Source organism: Chlorocebus sabaeus, chromosome 2 (assembly GCF_047675955.1).
Source record: "Chlorocebus sabaeus isolate Y175 chromosome 2, mChlSab1.0.hap1, whole genome shotgun sequence".
Classification (NCBI taxonomy): domain Eukaryota; kingdom Metazoa; phylum Chordata; class Mammalia; order Primates; family Cercopithecidae; genus Chlorocebus; species Chlorocebus sabaeus.
This window is the reverse complement of record NC_132905.1, coordinates 26245068-26261193: the sequence shown is the minus strand read 5'-3', so window position 1 is coordinate 26261193 and position 16126 is coordinate 26245068. Positions and strand designations below refer to the sequence as shown.

The following is a 16126-nucleotide window of genomic DNA, read 5'->3' as shown; positions in this document are numbered from 1 at the left end:
GGGGAATCCGTTTTCTAGCAACTGGTAATTATGAGCAACTTAACCTCTGTGTGCTTTGGTTTCTAATTCATACAATGGGATGAATAATCCCTTTCCTGCCCTTTTAAAATTTGGTAGTAACTGCTGAACACTTCAGAGTTCCGGAGCAGGAAGTCATGATTATGAGTAAATGAGAAACTAAAGAGAACCTTCTATTTTTAAACTCATTGGACATCAGTCCAGTGCTCCATGACTACCTCGTGAACATTAATGCTATTACCAGATTACCAATGAATTTGCTACTAAATGAAGCTAGGAATTAGTGTTAGTGATTTGCCAGTCTGCAGGCCAAAGAGGATTCAGGTTTTGTCAGGGGCACATGCTGCATTTCACACGTCCAACACCCCCCAGTCTAAAGCCCTAATAAGTCACAGGTGTCTCCTCTGTAACCCTAGACCTCTCAGACTTGCTGTCCTCATATCCAGTCCTCCCAAGTAGATTCACTCATTTCCACATCAAAGATAGAGGCCTCATAGGAACGAGATGAAAAGTAGCCTTGTGTTGCTACTGGCTGGCCCCCCGGGCAAATAAAGAAGTGCATTATCTGTGTCTAAATAGTCTCTGAAGGATTCTTGGTGGAGATTGATGACCACAGTGGTGAGTTCTTCGAATGTGGAAGAGTGGAAAGCAGGATCCCAAGGGCTTCCATCAGTGACAGGAGCCCGAGTTGTCAGAAGGAACGGTGGCCATAAAGCTACCGACAGAATTATGAAATGGATTGTTGCCATCAGAAGCATATATTGAGTACCTGCCTTCTTAGGCCCATGTGCTAGTCATGCAGAACAAGTCCCTACACCCAGTTCTCACTCCTGAGAGCTCATAGCCCAAACCGGATGTCTGGCTGGATGCAATGGCTCACACCTGTAATCCCATCACTTTGGGAGGCTAAGGCGGGAGGATCACTTGAACCTAGGAGCTCGAAGACCAGCCCAGGCAACATAGTGAGACCCTGTCTCTACACACACAAAAAAGTTTTAATTAGCTGAATGTGGTGGCATGCACCTGTAGTCCTAGCTATTTGAGAGGCTAAGGTGGGAGGATCACTGGAGTCCAGGAAGTCGAGGCTGCAGTGAGCTGACATCATGCCACTGCACTCCAGACTGGACGAGAGTAAGACCCTGTCTCAAACAAGCAAAACAAAAAAACGGAGATGTCTTTTTTCCTCTCATTGTCTCATTGGCTGCATAGATGTGTACTGAGCTAGGGCCCTCCCTTCACAGAGCTCACAGTCCACTCCCACGAAATAAAGGCTGCAGACAGAGAGCTGGTGGGGACTGAAGTCAGCGTGAAGATGATGGGGAGGAGAGGAGGTCATGTTGCAGAGTGGTTTGTCAAAGTGCTCTCAACAATTTTAGAAAGGAGAGTTGTTAGCCTTAAATAAAAATCAGGAAAGCGTTTGTGATGAACGTAGCTTAAAAATGATGTGAGCTTGAGACATACCCCAGAATCCCAAGGAGGGAAAGCAGCAGGGCTCTGAGCCATCTTGGCAGAAGTGTTCACAGCGCACAGGATGAGCGGTGGGAGGATTGGGGTTGGGGGATGGTAAAGATGTTAAAAATTGATTGCACAACTCAATATATAAAAGTTGTTAGATTGTACACTTTCAATGGATTAATTGTATGTGAATTATATCTCAATAAAGCTGGTTTTTTTTTTTTTAAGGAATCTACTAGGGAGGACTGGATATGAGGACAGCAAGTCTGAGAGGTCTAGGGTTACAAAGGAGACTCCTGTGACTTAATTAGGGCTTTGGCCTGGGGGGTGTTGGATGTGTGAAATGCAGCATGGCCTCTGACAAAACACCTAAGCCAGAGGGCTTATGTACGCAAGTTGGGTGCCTGTGCCATTGGTTTCAGAGTTGTGGAGAAAGGGGACCTTTCTCTGCTGTGGTTAACTTGATTTGGAAGGGAGATTTAAATATACAGATGTTCCTCGGCTTACGATTACATTGCATCCTGATAAACCTACCGTAAATTGAAAATATCATGAGTTGAAAATGCATGGCTGCCGGGTGTGGTGGCTCACGCCTGTAATCCTAGCACTTTGGGAGGCCGAGGTCAGGCGTTTGAGACCAGCCTGACCAACATGGAGAAATCTTGTCTCTACCAAAACTACAAAAATTAGCTGGGCGTGGTGGCACACGCCTGTAATCCCAACTACTCATGAGGCTGAGGCAGGAGAACTGCATGAACCAGGGAGGCGGAGGTTGCAGTGCGCTGAGATCACGCCATTGCACTCCAGCCTGGGGGACAAGAGCAAAACTCCATCTCAAAAAAAAAAAAGAAAAGAAAATGCATGGCTGACTGGGAGCTGAGGCCACTACCAGCCTTGCAGGAGAAGTACAGTTTCTACTGCATGCCTGTCACTCTCACCCCATCATAAAGTTGATCCATGGTAGGTCAGAGGCCAACTGTATCTTACAGAGAAATTATGGAGGCCCAAACCAAAGAGTAAAAAATGAGTGGAAGCAGATAAATAGCTTAGATTTGTGTCCCTTCAGCTTTTTTTTTTTTTTTAAGCTTTTTTTATATGTGGATGAGATCATTTTGGTCCTGATTCATCAGATAGGAAAAAATAGACTTTAAGCTCGCCTCCTGGGGCCTCTATAGTCCATTAAGAATGAAGAATGTGAAAGGTACTTTAGAGTAATGGGAGATGTAGACAAATCAAAAAGATGAGGTGGTTTTCTTTTGCTGTTGTTGTAGTTGCTATTTTTGTGTGTATTATGGCCAGACTAGGAGTCCATTCTTTCCTCCCATTCACTGTCCAGCTTTTATTCCTAAATGTTCATTTGTTTCTAGGACATGGTCCGGCGAGGAGAGATCATAGACAATGACATCGAGGAGGAGTTCTACCTCCGGCGCCTAGATGCGGGGCTCTTTGTTCTCCAGCACATCTGCTACATCATGGCCGAGATCTGCAATGCCAATGTCCCCCAGGTAGGAGGGTCTTCCCCTGCATGGGCCTATCCATCCCTGCCTCCTTCCTCGCCAGCTGCTTAGGTAGACTCTCAGGGAAAGAAGGGGATCGCGCTCTCCTTGAATTCCTTTACTCTATGTCAGCCTTCTTTTTCAGGGATGGGGTGAGGTAAATAATTTCAAGGTGATACATTCGAGTGTGTCAGAACAAGTGGTTGTCTTTCTTTCTCTACCCATTTTTTCCCTTATTAGATTCGCCAGAGAGTTCACCAGATCCTAAACATGCGAGGAAGCTCCATCAAAATTGTCAGGCATATCATCAAGGGTAAGTTGGATGCTACTTATCTCTGAGGCTCCAGAGGTCTGAGCCTCTGTCAGTATCCCTGGTATTTGGTGCGGAGCATTTTCTGCACTGAAAGCCTAAGTTGTCCATTTCACTGTGTGTCCAGGTCATCTTTGTCAGAATACTGAAGACTGGCCTCATTGTTCTCTGCCTCTGACCCTCCAGTTCCAGAACTTCCAACCGTAAACAAGAGGCACAAGGGCTTGAAACAGTTGTTAATTTTTTTAAAAAAGCAAAAAATTCAATTCCAAACTACACATAGTGGAAGGAAATTGCTTTCTTAGGGAAAAAAGCAAGGAAATGACAAGAAATACAATAGTCCTTCCTTATCCACAGTTTTGCTTTCAGTTACACACAGTCAACTGTCCAGAAATAGATGAGTACGGTGCAATAAGATATTTTGAGAGAGAGAGAGGCCACATTCATATAACTTTTTTATAGTATATTGTTATAATTGTTCTATTTTATTTAGTTATTGTTGTTAATCTCTTACTGTGCCTAATTTATAAATTAACCTTTATCATAGTTATATAGTTATCATAGGTGTGGATCTATAGGGAGAAACACAGTGTACATAGGGTTCAGTACTGTGTGCAGGGTCAGGCATCCATCAGGGGTCTTGGAACATCTGTCAGGATGCGGGGGACTACTGTAACTGGAATTCTGCAGTGAATTGAGGCAATGTGGAGTGGTGGAAAGAGTATGCCTGCCTTCCAGGCCTAGCTCTGCCTCCCCTAGCTGCGAGCATGATTACAGCTGTATATTTACCTGGGAGAAATTTTGCGAAGGTTACAGGAAGTACTACAGTGTCCAGTCTGTACCTGGCACACAGTGGGTGCTCAGTCAGTGTGGGTATCCCTCCTCCCCACCCACCCCATGGAGTTCCGTAAATGCTGTTGGATCTTCGACTGGACCTGACTCAGCTGGAGAGGCCTCTGGCCAGTGAGCAAGCCCCCAGTTACAAGGCAGGGCCCTTCTTCTGAGCTCTGGGTGCAGCCCCACCCTCAGCCACCTACGGACTAACTGGGGAGCACCAGCTGGCACGTGTGGCAGTGGAGGCCCATGTGGGAATTTCCAGTACTGACCATGTCTGAGTTCAGGGAGAGTCCAGATGGACTGGGTAACTGCAGACAAATCAGTGTTCCCCTCGGGCTCTCATTCTGCCCATTTCTAAGGTGAAGGACTAGGCCAGATTTACTCAGAGCTTGCCTTTAAGTTGCTTCTAGCTCCCATTCCAGGTGGCAGATGAAATGTGAAGATAAATGTAGTCCACACAGTGAAGCGAAGCAAGGTTAAGAGCGTGGGCTCTAGGGTCAGAGGCTTCTGGATCCGAATCTTGGCTCTGTTGTTTACTCTGTTACCTCAGGCAAGATACCAGTTGTTCTTGTGACTGCCTAGAATGGCCAAGGGGATTGAATGAGGTGACACAAGTTAACAGCGAACGTTAGTGTGAGTATTACAAAATACCACGAAGATCATTGTCGTCATTATTTTAAGTGAGACATGACCAAAATCCTGTGGGAAGCCTTGTGAGAGCAGTGGCATTGAACTGGTCTAAGAGGCTAGGACAGAGGCAGTCCAGAAAGAAACAGCACTGTGAGTGAAGGCACGGGGATTGGAAATCTCGTGTCTGCTCAGCCCTCCCCATCCGGGAATGGTAAATCCATTGTGCCCATTTTGTAGACGGAGAGTATGAGGCATTGGAATCTGTTGTTTTCTCCTTAGAGAAAAGGAGAGTAAAGGGGTCCAGTGGACGCACTTAGCCCCACTCATGCCTTCCGGAGTGACACCCTGGGGGCTCCTCCTCAGTATCAGATTTGTGTGAATTACTGCTCAGAGCGTCATTTCGCCTCCTCCCTGAGGGGTAGCTGTGGTGATTTGCAACTCCAGCCTTTAAATGGCATTTACTTCTAACGCCCACTTGTTCAATTAGAACTTCTTATTACCCTCAGTTCTACTATCCTGCACTGAGCCTTCTCCCTGCACCTCCGTCCATGTAATCAAAACAGTGATCTTCCAAGAAAGGGAAAGCATTTTTAATGGGTGCTGACATGTAGTAGTGGATGTTTTTCTTTCTCAAACCCTGCCACACACAACCTAAGTGATTCACAATTTCCCATTGTTGTGAGCCTCAGCCTCTGTCTCCCTTGGATCCTGGTTTATTTCCCCAGTGCCTTTTAAGGCGCTGAGCCCACGCTGGACAGTGAGTGGAGGGTTGTTGAGTGAGCGCCTGGGCAAGCGAGCAGATGAGTGAACCGGTGAAGGGTCTGCACAGGCGCCATCTTCACTCCCATCCCTCTGCTTTTCTCCCCCACTGCTTTCTGCCCACCCTCACCTCTACCACCTCCATGCAGACCCTCGCAGCCATCCTTCCAGGCCTGGGTTCAGCCCTTCAGTTCTCTCCCCATCACCCTTCGTAGCCGCTCCTTAGTCCATCCCACCTCTTCTGCCTCTGAACTCAACCTTAAATCCATCCACTTCTCTGCATCCGTTATTCCCATCATAGCACCCTGTTTCTTTCCATCCAAGCCCTTATCACAACCTATGATTGTTTTCATTTATGTGTTTGTTTACTGCTTTTGTCTGTCTCATACATTAAAATATAAGCTCCATGACGGGACATTGTCTGCCTTGTTCACTGTGTCTCCCCAGCACCCAGAGCAATGCCAAGCACATGATGGGAACCAGTAACAATTTCAGACATTGTGGAATGAAACCTTACCCTTGTGTGAATTTAATGTGGCAAACATTGACTGTGACTCTCCTCGGGGCTAGCTGGGCACAGTGCTAAGTGCTGTGCTAGAGGTGTCACACCGCAGCTGCCCTCATGGAGTTTACGGCCTTCCGGGGACATAGAGTATAAATGATTGACCATAATCCAAGCCCAGTGGAACGCATGCTCCAGGAACTACTCAGCTGGCCCTGCTCGATGCCAGGCTCTGTGTCCAGTCCTAGAGATACTAAAGGAATAAGCGAGATCCCTATCCTTCAGGCGTTCACAGTCTAGGGGAAGAGGCTCAAAACTAATTAGAACGTGCTAAGCACTTGTCAAGTTGTGAACAGTGTGCTGAGGGTGGGAGTGTCACAGAGGCAGTTATGGAAGCAGGGAGGGAGCCGCTTCTCCTCCTCAGGACTAGGACTGGTGCCCAAACCGGGCAGAGGGAGCAGAAGCCCGGAGGAGGACAGGGCAGGATGCAGTGGCCTTGGGGAGGATGATAGCCCGGTCAGGGGGTCCAAGCAGAGGTGCAGGAGGCTGGAGTGTTGGGTGGGGTGTGGCTTGGCCGGGCTCCTGAGTTCTGCTAGGTGCACGGTGAGTTTGGTGTACAAGGGGTGACTGCATCCCTTGATTGACCAGCAGACGGCAGACATTCTCATTAGTGCCCAGAGAATCGTTTGGGAAATTTGAGGTCATCAGCGTGGAGGTGATATGTAGAGTCTGGGAATTGAACGCCATTACTCAGGTTGGAGAGACCCCAAACATCACGCTGGCAATTAAAAGAGTTCTCTGTAGATGGAGTGTTGTCATAAAGGGTTCTCAGCCCTGCCACTGGCATGCCCCATCCTGCCTCACCCATGCCAGGGGAAGCCAGTCTGCAGCAGCGTGTGGAGCCTGTGTGGTGTGGCCTGCCTCTGGGAGCACCCCTGAACAGGGTGCTGCAAGGACCCTCAGGAGCCCTCACTTGGGTGGAGAGGGTGGTGTTGAGGTTGACAGGGTTGAGGCTCCCATGGAGGTGGGAGGGTTGGGAGGCTGGGCTCTTCTGGGACCCCCGTCCGAAAAGCCCATCTGGTTCTCCTTTTCATACCACCCCCCTCCTCCTACCCTTCCTTCAATCAAAAACCCAAGAAAACAAAGCCTCATAAAGAAAACCCGCTCATCAGTCTGTCCTCTTTGATTTTAATTTTGTTTTTCAGTTTGGGTTGCTTCCTTTTTTTTCTTTAACATACTAATTAGATGCAGGCTTTTTTCTTTGATTTTATGGCCTACATATTTCCTAAGTTTTGCTGGCAGGATGACAGCTGATGTATCCCTTGAGGTCTCAGGAAAACGCTGATGAGGCAAGCCCAGCGGGGGACTTTTCCCGTAATTTTTCAGCCCCCACTCTCACAATTTCCTCCCTCCTCTGTTGGGGGTGCCAAGAGCGCAGGGAATAATTGATGGCTCATTAAAGCCCCTCTCTCTGCACACTGCTTACTCGGCACTCCCGACGTCCAGCCTTCCCCAGAACCGGCAGCACCTCTGGCCGGAGGACTGTGGGCTCTCCTAGGGAACCGTGGTCTGAGGACTGAGATTCCCACAAAGAGAAGGGCAGATGGGGCCGTGTGCTCCGCGAGGACAGCAACAGACTTCCTGCCATTTATTGCTGTGGTGCTTGGCGCCCCGACTGACAGAGAGAAGGAGTCAGTTACTGCAGTTGGGGTGCGTGCTGAGGTGGTGCTGTAGGCTTCTTTGTGCTATTCCAGAAATCCAGGACCATGGTAGGTAGAGTCGTCACTTACCGAGCTCCTACCTCCTCTGGGTCAGACATTTGGGGGTACAGCGTCATTACCTCTGGTCCTCACAACAGGCCTAGAAAGCAGGGTAACAAGGAGACTGAGACTCACTGAGCTTAGCGGAAGTACCTGGGTCTCTGGTGATGTAAACTGGATCCAGACTCAGAAGGAGCTATGCACAGCGGTAAGGAATGTGCCAACTGCTGATTGGCCCATATGCTCCTATGGGCTTTTAGGAGAGAAGAAGAATGCAGGGCACCCACCTTTAGGGAGCGCCCATCACAGGGTGCTAGGCAGGCCTCTAAGATAAGTGAGACGCCCAGGAGACTCTGCCCCCGCAGGCATACTTCCCTCACGAGTCAGGTGACCGACCATAGCGCAAAGCAGAATGGAGCCGGTGCTGGGATGCAGAGGTCCAAGGGGAATGAAGATGGCACAGTTAACTCACAGTTAATCTGGCTGGACATGAAAAGGAGCCCAGAGGTCCAGGGAGGCTGTACGGAAGGCTGTACGGAAAGCGTGGCTTTTTATTTTTTATTATTGTAATAATAATCTATCATTTTGACCATCACTACCATCTATCCATAGGCCTTTTTTTGCATCTTGCAAAACTGGAACTCCCCATTCCTCCCTCCCCCCAGCCCCTGGCAGCCACCATTCTGCATTCTGTCTCTGTGGCTGGCTGCATGGGAAGGGTTTCCGTAGGCAGCTGTGCATGGGCATCATTGAGCAGTCATCGCCTTGGCTGTGGCGTTGGAGCTGTGACCTGAGAATGCTTTGAAATACCAACATTTGTGCCAAGGGTTGCAGTGGAAGCCGCTGGCCAGTCTTGCCGCTGTTTTAGTCTCCTGGTGAAAGTTGTTGGAGGACCACACAGATGCCTGGGAGCAGGCACGGCTACTGCACGGCGGCTGGTTTGCAGAGGAAAGCTTAGAGGATTACTGACTCAAAACTCTCTCACTGCTGGGCAAAAAGAATGAGCCAGGAACTTAAATGCTTTTAGAATTTGGCCCATGGCCCTTTGATTTGCGAGTATTCTTTATGGCTTAAAATCTCCTCCTAGTAGCTCATAAACATATTTCCATATTGATTTGGGGCTCTTGGTAACCCAATTTGTCTGTGTGGTTGTCAAGCTGCAGAGGCTGATAGGATTTATCTTTTGATGACATGTTGACGTGTGTGTGACTTGCTCCTGGTCATGGATACGGTGTCCTGCAGGGCATTTGGAGGCAGGAAAGGATCATGGAGAGAGACTTGTATGTTAGACCTGTAGCCAGCGGCCTTGACAGGGCTCAGAGGCATCTTAAGGACACCTCGAGAGCTTTTCAGCAAAGATGTTACATTTGCCTTAGGATTGCTGCCCCCAGGCCTCACACCCAGTTCACCCAAGAGGGCTCTCTTGAGCGCTGCCTGGGGTAGTGTGGTGGTGGTATGCGGAGAGGGAGGGAGAACCACTCTTGGAGAACCAACTGTGCTAAGACCATGGAGCCTGCCGTGAGTTGCCCAGGTTCACAAGCAAGCTCTGTCTGTCGCTTTCTAGTGTCTGACCTCAGGCAGCTCTTCCCCTCTCCAAGCCATCACTCCTGCATCTGTAAGATGGGGAGAACCTGTCTCAGAAGGCTGCTGTGAGAATGAGATGAAGTGCTGTATGTATAGTGCTCACATGGTGGCTGGCACCCGGAAAGTGCCTGTTACATGTTAGCTGTCTTTATTGTTATAGTTAGTGTCCAGGCTCACCCAGGATCAGACATGCTCAGACCAGCATAAATTCTGGATCTCTGTGTAACTCTGGGCAAGTCAGTAGGTAACATATTTAAGTCTTGGTTTCCTCCTCTGTAAAAAACACAAACAAAAAACACGTAAAATAAATCCTGCCTCTCTCAGGAAGCCTCCAAGGTTGAGATGCAGTTGGGTGCCTGGGACCAAGCTACATACTCAGCGAATGGAAGCTCCTTCCTTCCTTGACCTAATCCTTCCGCCTGGAGTTAGCAGCAGCTTGGACTGAGATGCCACCGGGAAAGGCAGTCACCGGCACACAGGCTCGACTTCCCGGGGCCTTGTGGGGGTGGGTGGGTGTCAGTGGGTGCTTTTCCAACCAGGTAAAACATCCATGGGACTCTGAGAACTTGACCTTTAGCATTGTAAGCAAGGGTCTTTCTCTGTAAGCGGGTTTCATTTGAATGACATCCCTGATGAAATTAGAACCAGCAGCCTAGCAAAATGTTCTACTCCTGGAGAAGCGCAACTTTCAACCTTCCAAGTTCCTTGTTGTTGTCAAGGAATCTTGTTAGGCCTGAAGGATTTTCCTTTCTCGGTTTCTATTTTGTGGTTATATGTACATCTTCAAGAGTTTTCAACGTGAAAATATTGGGCATTCCTCCTCTCTCTTCCCTCTTCCTCCTGCATTTTTAAAAAGGTGAACATTTAAGGCTTAAGATTCTTGGATCTGAACCAGGCTTGTGAATACTGGTCCAGGTCTCCGCCCTGGAAGATGACTTTTCCCCATCCACCAGCCTCGGTGCCCCCGCCCTCTCCCTCTGAACATAAACAGAACAGCTTGTATTCCATGTCTGAATAGTAAACCTGCTGTCTAAAGTTTGCTTTAATATTTATGTGTTCAGCACTGCTGCCTGTTTCTGAGTTCCATCAAAGCCTTTATTATAAGAGCATTTGAAAATGTGGGGGAAGTAGAGAAAGGAGTTGACGTGTATGCCATCTTTCTCACTCTCCACCAACTTAGCCTCTTTCCTCTCTCCTCTCATCCTTCTCTCCCTCTCCCCTCATCCTGCAGTCTCTTTTCCTCTTATACACACATGCACACACGCGCACACACACATACAGCAAAGAGAACTCTTTCCCAAGACCTCTGGGAGGGCTCTGTTCAATATTTATAAACTGCTGCAGCAGCTGTAATAACCAGAGGTAGCTGGCACCACCACGATTTGCTCCAAATAGGACTCTGCCATAGAAACAAAGAATGAGCAAGGGCAAAGGGTGAGGATGAGGTGCCTGGAGGTGCAGCTTCCCCAGGCAGTGGATGAGCACTAGGCCAGGTCGTCGGACCTGGTTCTGGGCCTGGCTCTGTGGCTGGCTCACTCTGGGACCCTGGCCATTCACCTGCCCCCTCAGTGCTGCAGTACATTTCTGAGAACCCTTCCAGCTGTGATATTTGGTAACTTGGCATAAGAGAATGTGACCCCAGCCAGTCCACCCACATCTGTCCTGGCCACCGAGGCCCCTGTAGCCCGAGACGTTCCTGTTTTGGAACACTCACAGAGCAGGGGTTTTTCCCGGAGACCAGGGGCCAGGCAGGGTAGCCTGTTGCTTAGGTAACAGGATGCTGCTGTGAGGACCAGCCTACTCCAAGTGGCTTTTTAGGGGCCTTTTTTTTTTCCTATACACACGTTTCGAGGTTTGAATTCCGGCTCCTCTACATCCTAGACTTGGGCAGGTTGCTTCAGTTCTCTGATAGCCTGTTTCCTCCTGGGTAAATAGGGATGGTGTTCTTTACCTTGTAAGGTTGCTGCAAAGGTTACATGTGAGACAACATAGATAATACAGGCACATAGCAGTGCACAGCACATGTTAGTTCCACTCCGCTCTGTGTGGGACAGGCCCTCTTCCAGGGGACACCAAGCCATTCACTGCCTGCGGGCCAGTCGGATATCCCCTTTCCAGAGAATGGGTGATGTGACTCTGTTTGCTTCTTAGCACAGTTGGAGTGACAGTGGAGACTTGCACATGGGATGGGTGCTCTGTGTACCGTCGGCATGTGTAAGTGAGGCCTCGGCACAGGTGATTCGGCAAAGGGAATTGATGCAGGTGTGGGTTCCCTCTGCTTTGTGCATCCCTAGAAAGAACTCGAGGAAGCTGGCTTTACTGTTGGAAAATCACTGCCCCAAAGCATCAGACTGGTTCTCCACCTCCCTCCCTCCTGGGTCTGAGAAGACATTAGGAGAGCAAAGTGTTAGCTCAATCCATTAAGACTCCTGCTTCCAGACCATGCCTCCGGGGATATTAGATGCCATCATGGTCATTTCTCTCTCTCCTGGGGCAGCAACTGTATCATTCACATGTGAGTAAGAGATACCACTGACACGCAGCCCCAGAGCCCTCCCCCGAAGCTCAGTTCCTGTCTCGTCACCCTGGCCCTCTCTCTAAGGGGCCTTAATAGGAGGCATCACAACCATTTGCTGTTGGAGGTGATGGATGGGCCTAACAGAAGAGGATGATTTCCGGGGGGAGACACACAGCTGGCACACGCCTGAATCCCAAATCCATTTTCCGGCACACATCCAAAGTAAGAAAGAGGAACGGGGCAAAATAAAGAGGTCGCAGGAGCCAAATTATTTCCCCAGCATTGGCGGGGGTGGGGCTGACAGGGAGGGTGAGAGGCCACACGCTTTGTTTTCTCTCCCCAGTCTTTGTCTGGTTTGGATCAGCAGGTGTTTTGTTATGCAAAAGCCTCTTACTGGAGAGTTCTCTCCGTTTTCTTTCTCAAGCCAGGCCCCAGTAAGGGACCGGGGCAGAAGTGCAAGCAGCCATCCTAGTCACCCACTGCAGGAGATCCTTCAGCACCCCACTCTGCTGGGGGCCCTCGGCCAGGCTCAGCGAGGAGGAAGGCGAAAGCCCCTGCCTTCGTGCAGCTCTCCATCCAGGGAGAGAGGCCGGGGGGAGGATGGTCTAGCAGTCAGGCCCACGTGTGCTGGAGGCAGTGGCCTGGGGCTGGGCGTGGGAGTGAGAGGTGACCAGGCAGGCTTCCACAGAGAAGACATCTCAGGAGGGGACCCGGAGGGGGTGTGGGACTTCCCCAGTGCCACTGCTGACCTGAGCAAAGGAGGCTCAGGGAGGGAACTAGTGTTCCCTGGACGTTTGTTATTTGAACATTTTCAGAGGGGACCACCCAAGGGCACTTGTGAGTCAGAGCTAGGATTCGATCGCAGCCCGATGTTGCACCTTTTCCTCTCTGGCTGTGGGCAGGGGACAGTCAGAGGACAGTGAGGGGTTGGACCACCCCATCCTCCTCCTTCCTCTCCCACCAGATCCCCTACACTTGCTCTAGGAACCACCGCAGGAAGTCCAGGGTCACCAAATCACCCCTCGCCATCTCCAGAAAAAACCAGGGTGACCATGTTATTTTGGGTTACCAGGACACTTTTTTAAAAATGAGATGGAGTCTTAAGGATCACTGTGCTGGGACAACAGGGGAGACAAGAACCCAAACCTGCCCACCGTGACACTCTCCAGTGGTATCCTCTGCCGAACTGTTGCCAAAACTGTGCCTGGAGCCTCACGCTCCTCAGGAATGTTTCCTTTCTCTCTTCCTGGTCTCGCTGAAGCCTGGCGCTCCCACACCACTCCTACCTCTGGAGACATGGGAGGGGTCTTCCATGCTCCAGCACTTCTGGACTATTCTCTCTCCCTCCCTTCCCTGAATACACCCAGCTGTCGAAGCTTGTGTCGGGGGACTGCAGCCCCCCACACAGCCCCTCCCTGTTGTTGGCACCAGCACCTGTTCCCCCCAGTCCTTGGGGGGATTATGGGCTCACTGTCAGCCTCTCCACTGCTCTTGTCGTATTTCTTGGTGATTGCAACCACCAAGAGATTCACATCTCTTTCTCATACCCCATTTCCAGTCTATCTGTAAATCCTATTGGAGCCACCCTCAGGAAACATCGAGAAGCTGAAGATGTCGCCTCACCTCCACCATTACCTGCCCAATCCAGGCCACTGTCATGTCGCATCTCCTTGCCCTGCCCTTGCACCCCATGGTGTCCCCCACACAGCATCGGAAGGGATCTGGCAAAAGTCAAATCACGTCACTCCTCTCTGCTCAGGACCCTCATAGGGACTTCCACCCCACAGAAAGGCCACAACCCCTACCATGGTGCACAGGCCACACCATCTGGGTATGGCCCCCTCCCGTGGCTCCAGGCTGTGGCCACACTGACCTCTTCGCTGACCCTCAGATAAACCAAGGAAGCGCCCCCGCCCCCCGCCACCTTAGATCCTCTGCCCTGGCTGCCCTGCCACTCGCTCCCAGACCTTTCCACACTCATCTCCTTCTGATCTTTAAGCAGATGCTCCCTGCTGACAGCCACCTGTGTATTTTGTTCACTTTTTGGTTTGTGACCTTCACTAGAAAGAAAGTAGGCTCCACACAAGCAGAGATTTGCATCTGTTTCGATCACTCCTTTATTCCCATTCCCAAAACGAGGTTCTCAAACTGGAGCATACATCAGCATCACCTGGAGACTCAGTAAAACCCAGATCACTGGGCCCCCCTCAGTTTCCTGGTAAATTCTAGGGTGGTCCCAAGAATTTGTGTTTCTAGTAAGTTTCCATGCAGTGCTGCTGCAGCTGCTGCTGATCAGGTCCACACTCAGAACCACTAGTCCAGAGCAGTGTCTGCCCAGCAGGTGTCTGTCTTAGTCTGTTCGTGCTGCTGTAACAAAATCCCCGAGACTGGGAAATTTATGAAGAACAGAAATGTACTTCCTCACAGTTCTGGAGGTGGGGGATCCAAGAGCACCACACCAACCTTTGGTGTCTGCTGAGGGCCTTCCTGTTGCATCCTCACATTGCAGAAGGGAGAAGGGCAAAGGGTCTTGAGAGTTCCCTGGAGTCCTTTTGCAAGAGTCTAATCCCCCTAGATTAGACCTAATCTAGACCTAATCTAATCTTGTAATTAGATGGTAAGAACCTAATCACCCCGTAAAGACCTTCACTGCATTGGGGATGAGGTTTCAGCATGAATTTTGGAGGGGACACAAACATTCAGACCTTAGTAGCATCCACGCCGTGTGTGTTGAGTAAATAAATAAATGAGGGTGAAGTGAATAAATAAATGAGGGCGGAAATGAAGGGTGTGGCTAGGAGGGGAATCCAAGCATGGAAAGATAAGTTGGCGCCTTTCCACTGAGGGCCTCGAAGGCAAGACTCCAAGGAATTTGACTACAGTGGGGGCATTAGGGCAACTTGTACCTCTGTGGGAGCTGGGATTCTGGGAAAGGTATGAAGCGACACAGCCATGGTGGACCCCATGCCTGGGATCCACTCCTGACTCTATCTTTGTCCCCCTAGAGTATGCAGAGAACATTGGGGACGGCCGGAGCCCGGAGTTCCGGGAGAACGAGCAAAAGCGCATCCTGGGCTTGCTGGAGAACTTCTAGAGGCACCTCGGGCCTGCGCATCATGGACTGTCTCAGCTTCCCTCCCAGGATCAGTTTCTACACAACTGTGTGTGGCTTTTGGACAAATTAAAGCTAGTTTTGGTATCCCTGGGCCGATTTTCTTTGTAGTGAAGCTTCGCCTGCTAACCCTCCCTTCCCCCCTCCCCACAGCAGCTACTTCAGGACTCCCCCAGGGAAGGCCCGTGGGCAGCCTCACTCCGCCAGGGGGGACAGCTGAGGCTCAGGGCGTAGCAGTGACAACTTCGCCACTGTGGCTACGCAGGTGGTGCTGCTGTGAGGCTGGAGTGGGGGCCCACCTAGAGTCTAGATGTGGGACCCGAGGCCCGGGCCTCATGCTCCAGCTCCATGGGGAGGCCAGCCACACAGCACAGCCCTCAGAGCATGCAGAGCCCTGCCACATGTCAGACCACTCGGGTGGGGGCTGCATGGAGGATTACCAGATCCCAACGTGGGCCCCACCACACAAATAGCATCAAATCTCAGTGAGGCCCTGGCATCTGGGCTGCTCAAAGCTCCCCGGCGGTTCCGTGCATCAGGGTGAGAGCCACCGCTTTAGAGTGGACAGGTTTGGGTCCATATCCCCACCGCATCATTACCAGCTGTACATTCTGTTCTGGTTTGGGGTTTTGTTTTGTTGTTTTAAGACACAGGGTCTTACTCTGTGGCCCAGGCTGGAGTGCACTGGTGCAACCACGGCTCGCCGTAGCCTTGACTTCCTGGGCTCAGGCGATCCTCCCACCTCAGCCCCCTGAGTAGCTGAGAGGGAGGTGCCACCACATCTGGCTGATTTAGCTGTACATTTGGATAAGTGACTTTCACCTTTCCGAGTCTCACTTCTTCACCTGCACAGTGGGGCCACTCATACCCATTTGCTGCTGAGGAAGCCAAGCTCAGCAGCCTGCAGCACAGTGGCGAAGGCACCGTCGTGGCTTTGTAGCTGCTGCTTCCTTTGGTTCTTCCCACACACATTTGTGACTTCCGAATTGTGATTTCAGGCCGGATGTGGTGGCTCTCACTTGTAATCCCAGAACTTTGGGAGGCCAAGGTGGGGAGGATCTTTGAGCTCAGGAGTTCAAGACCAGCCTGGGCAACATGGTGAAACCCGTCTCTACAAAAAATAGAAAAATTAGCCAGGCATGGTG

The 16126-nt window shown here is 50.4% G+C and overlaps 1 protein-coding gene across 1 annotated transcript in view; it reads left to right on the top strand.

Moving 5' to 3' along the window:
- CTNNBL1 (catenin beta like 1) overlaps positions 1–15068 on the top strand; it is a 183080-nt gene extending 168012 nt beyond the window's left edge. Inside the window, exons 14-16 of the mRNA XM_008017862.3 lie at positions 2841–2978; positions 3210–3282; positions 14875–15068. Coding sequence (XP_008016053.1) covers positions 2841–2978; positions 3210–3282; positions 14875–14963 — 300 coding nt within the window. The 3' untranslated portion in view covers positions 14964–15068. The remainder of the gene's footprint in view (positions 1–2840; positions 2979–3209; positions 3283–14874) is intronic.
- The last annotated feature ends 1058 nt before the right edge of the window (positions 15069–16126 follow it).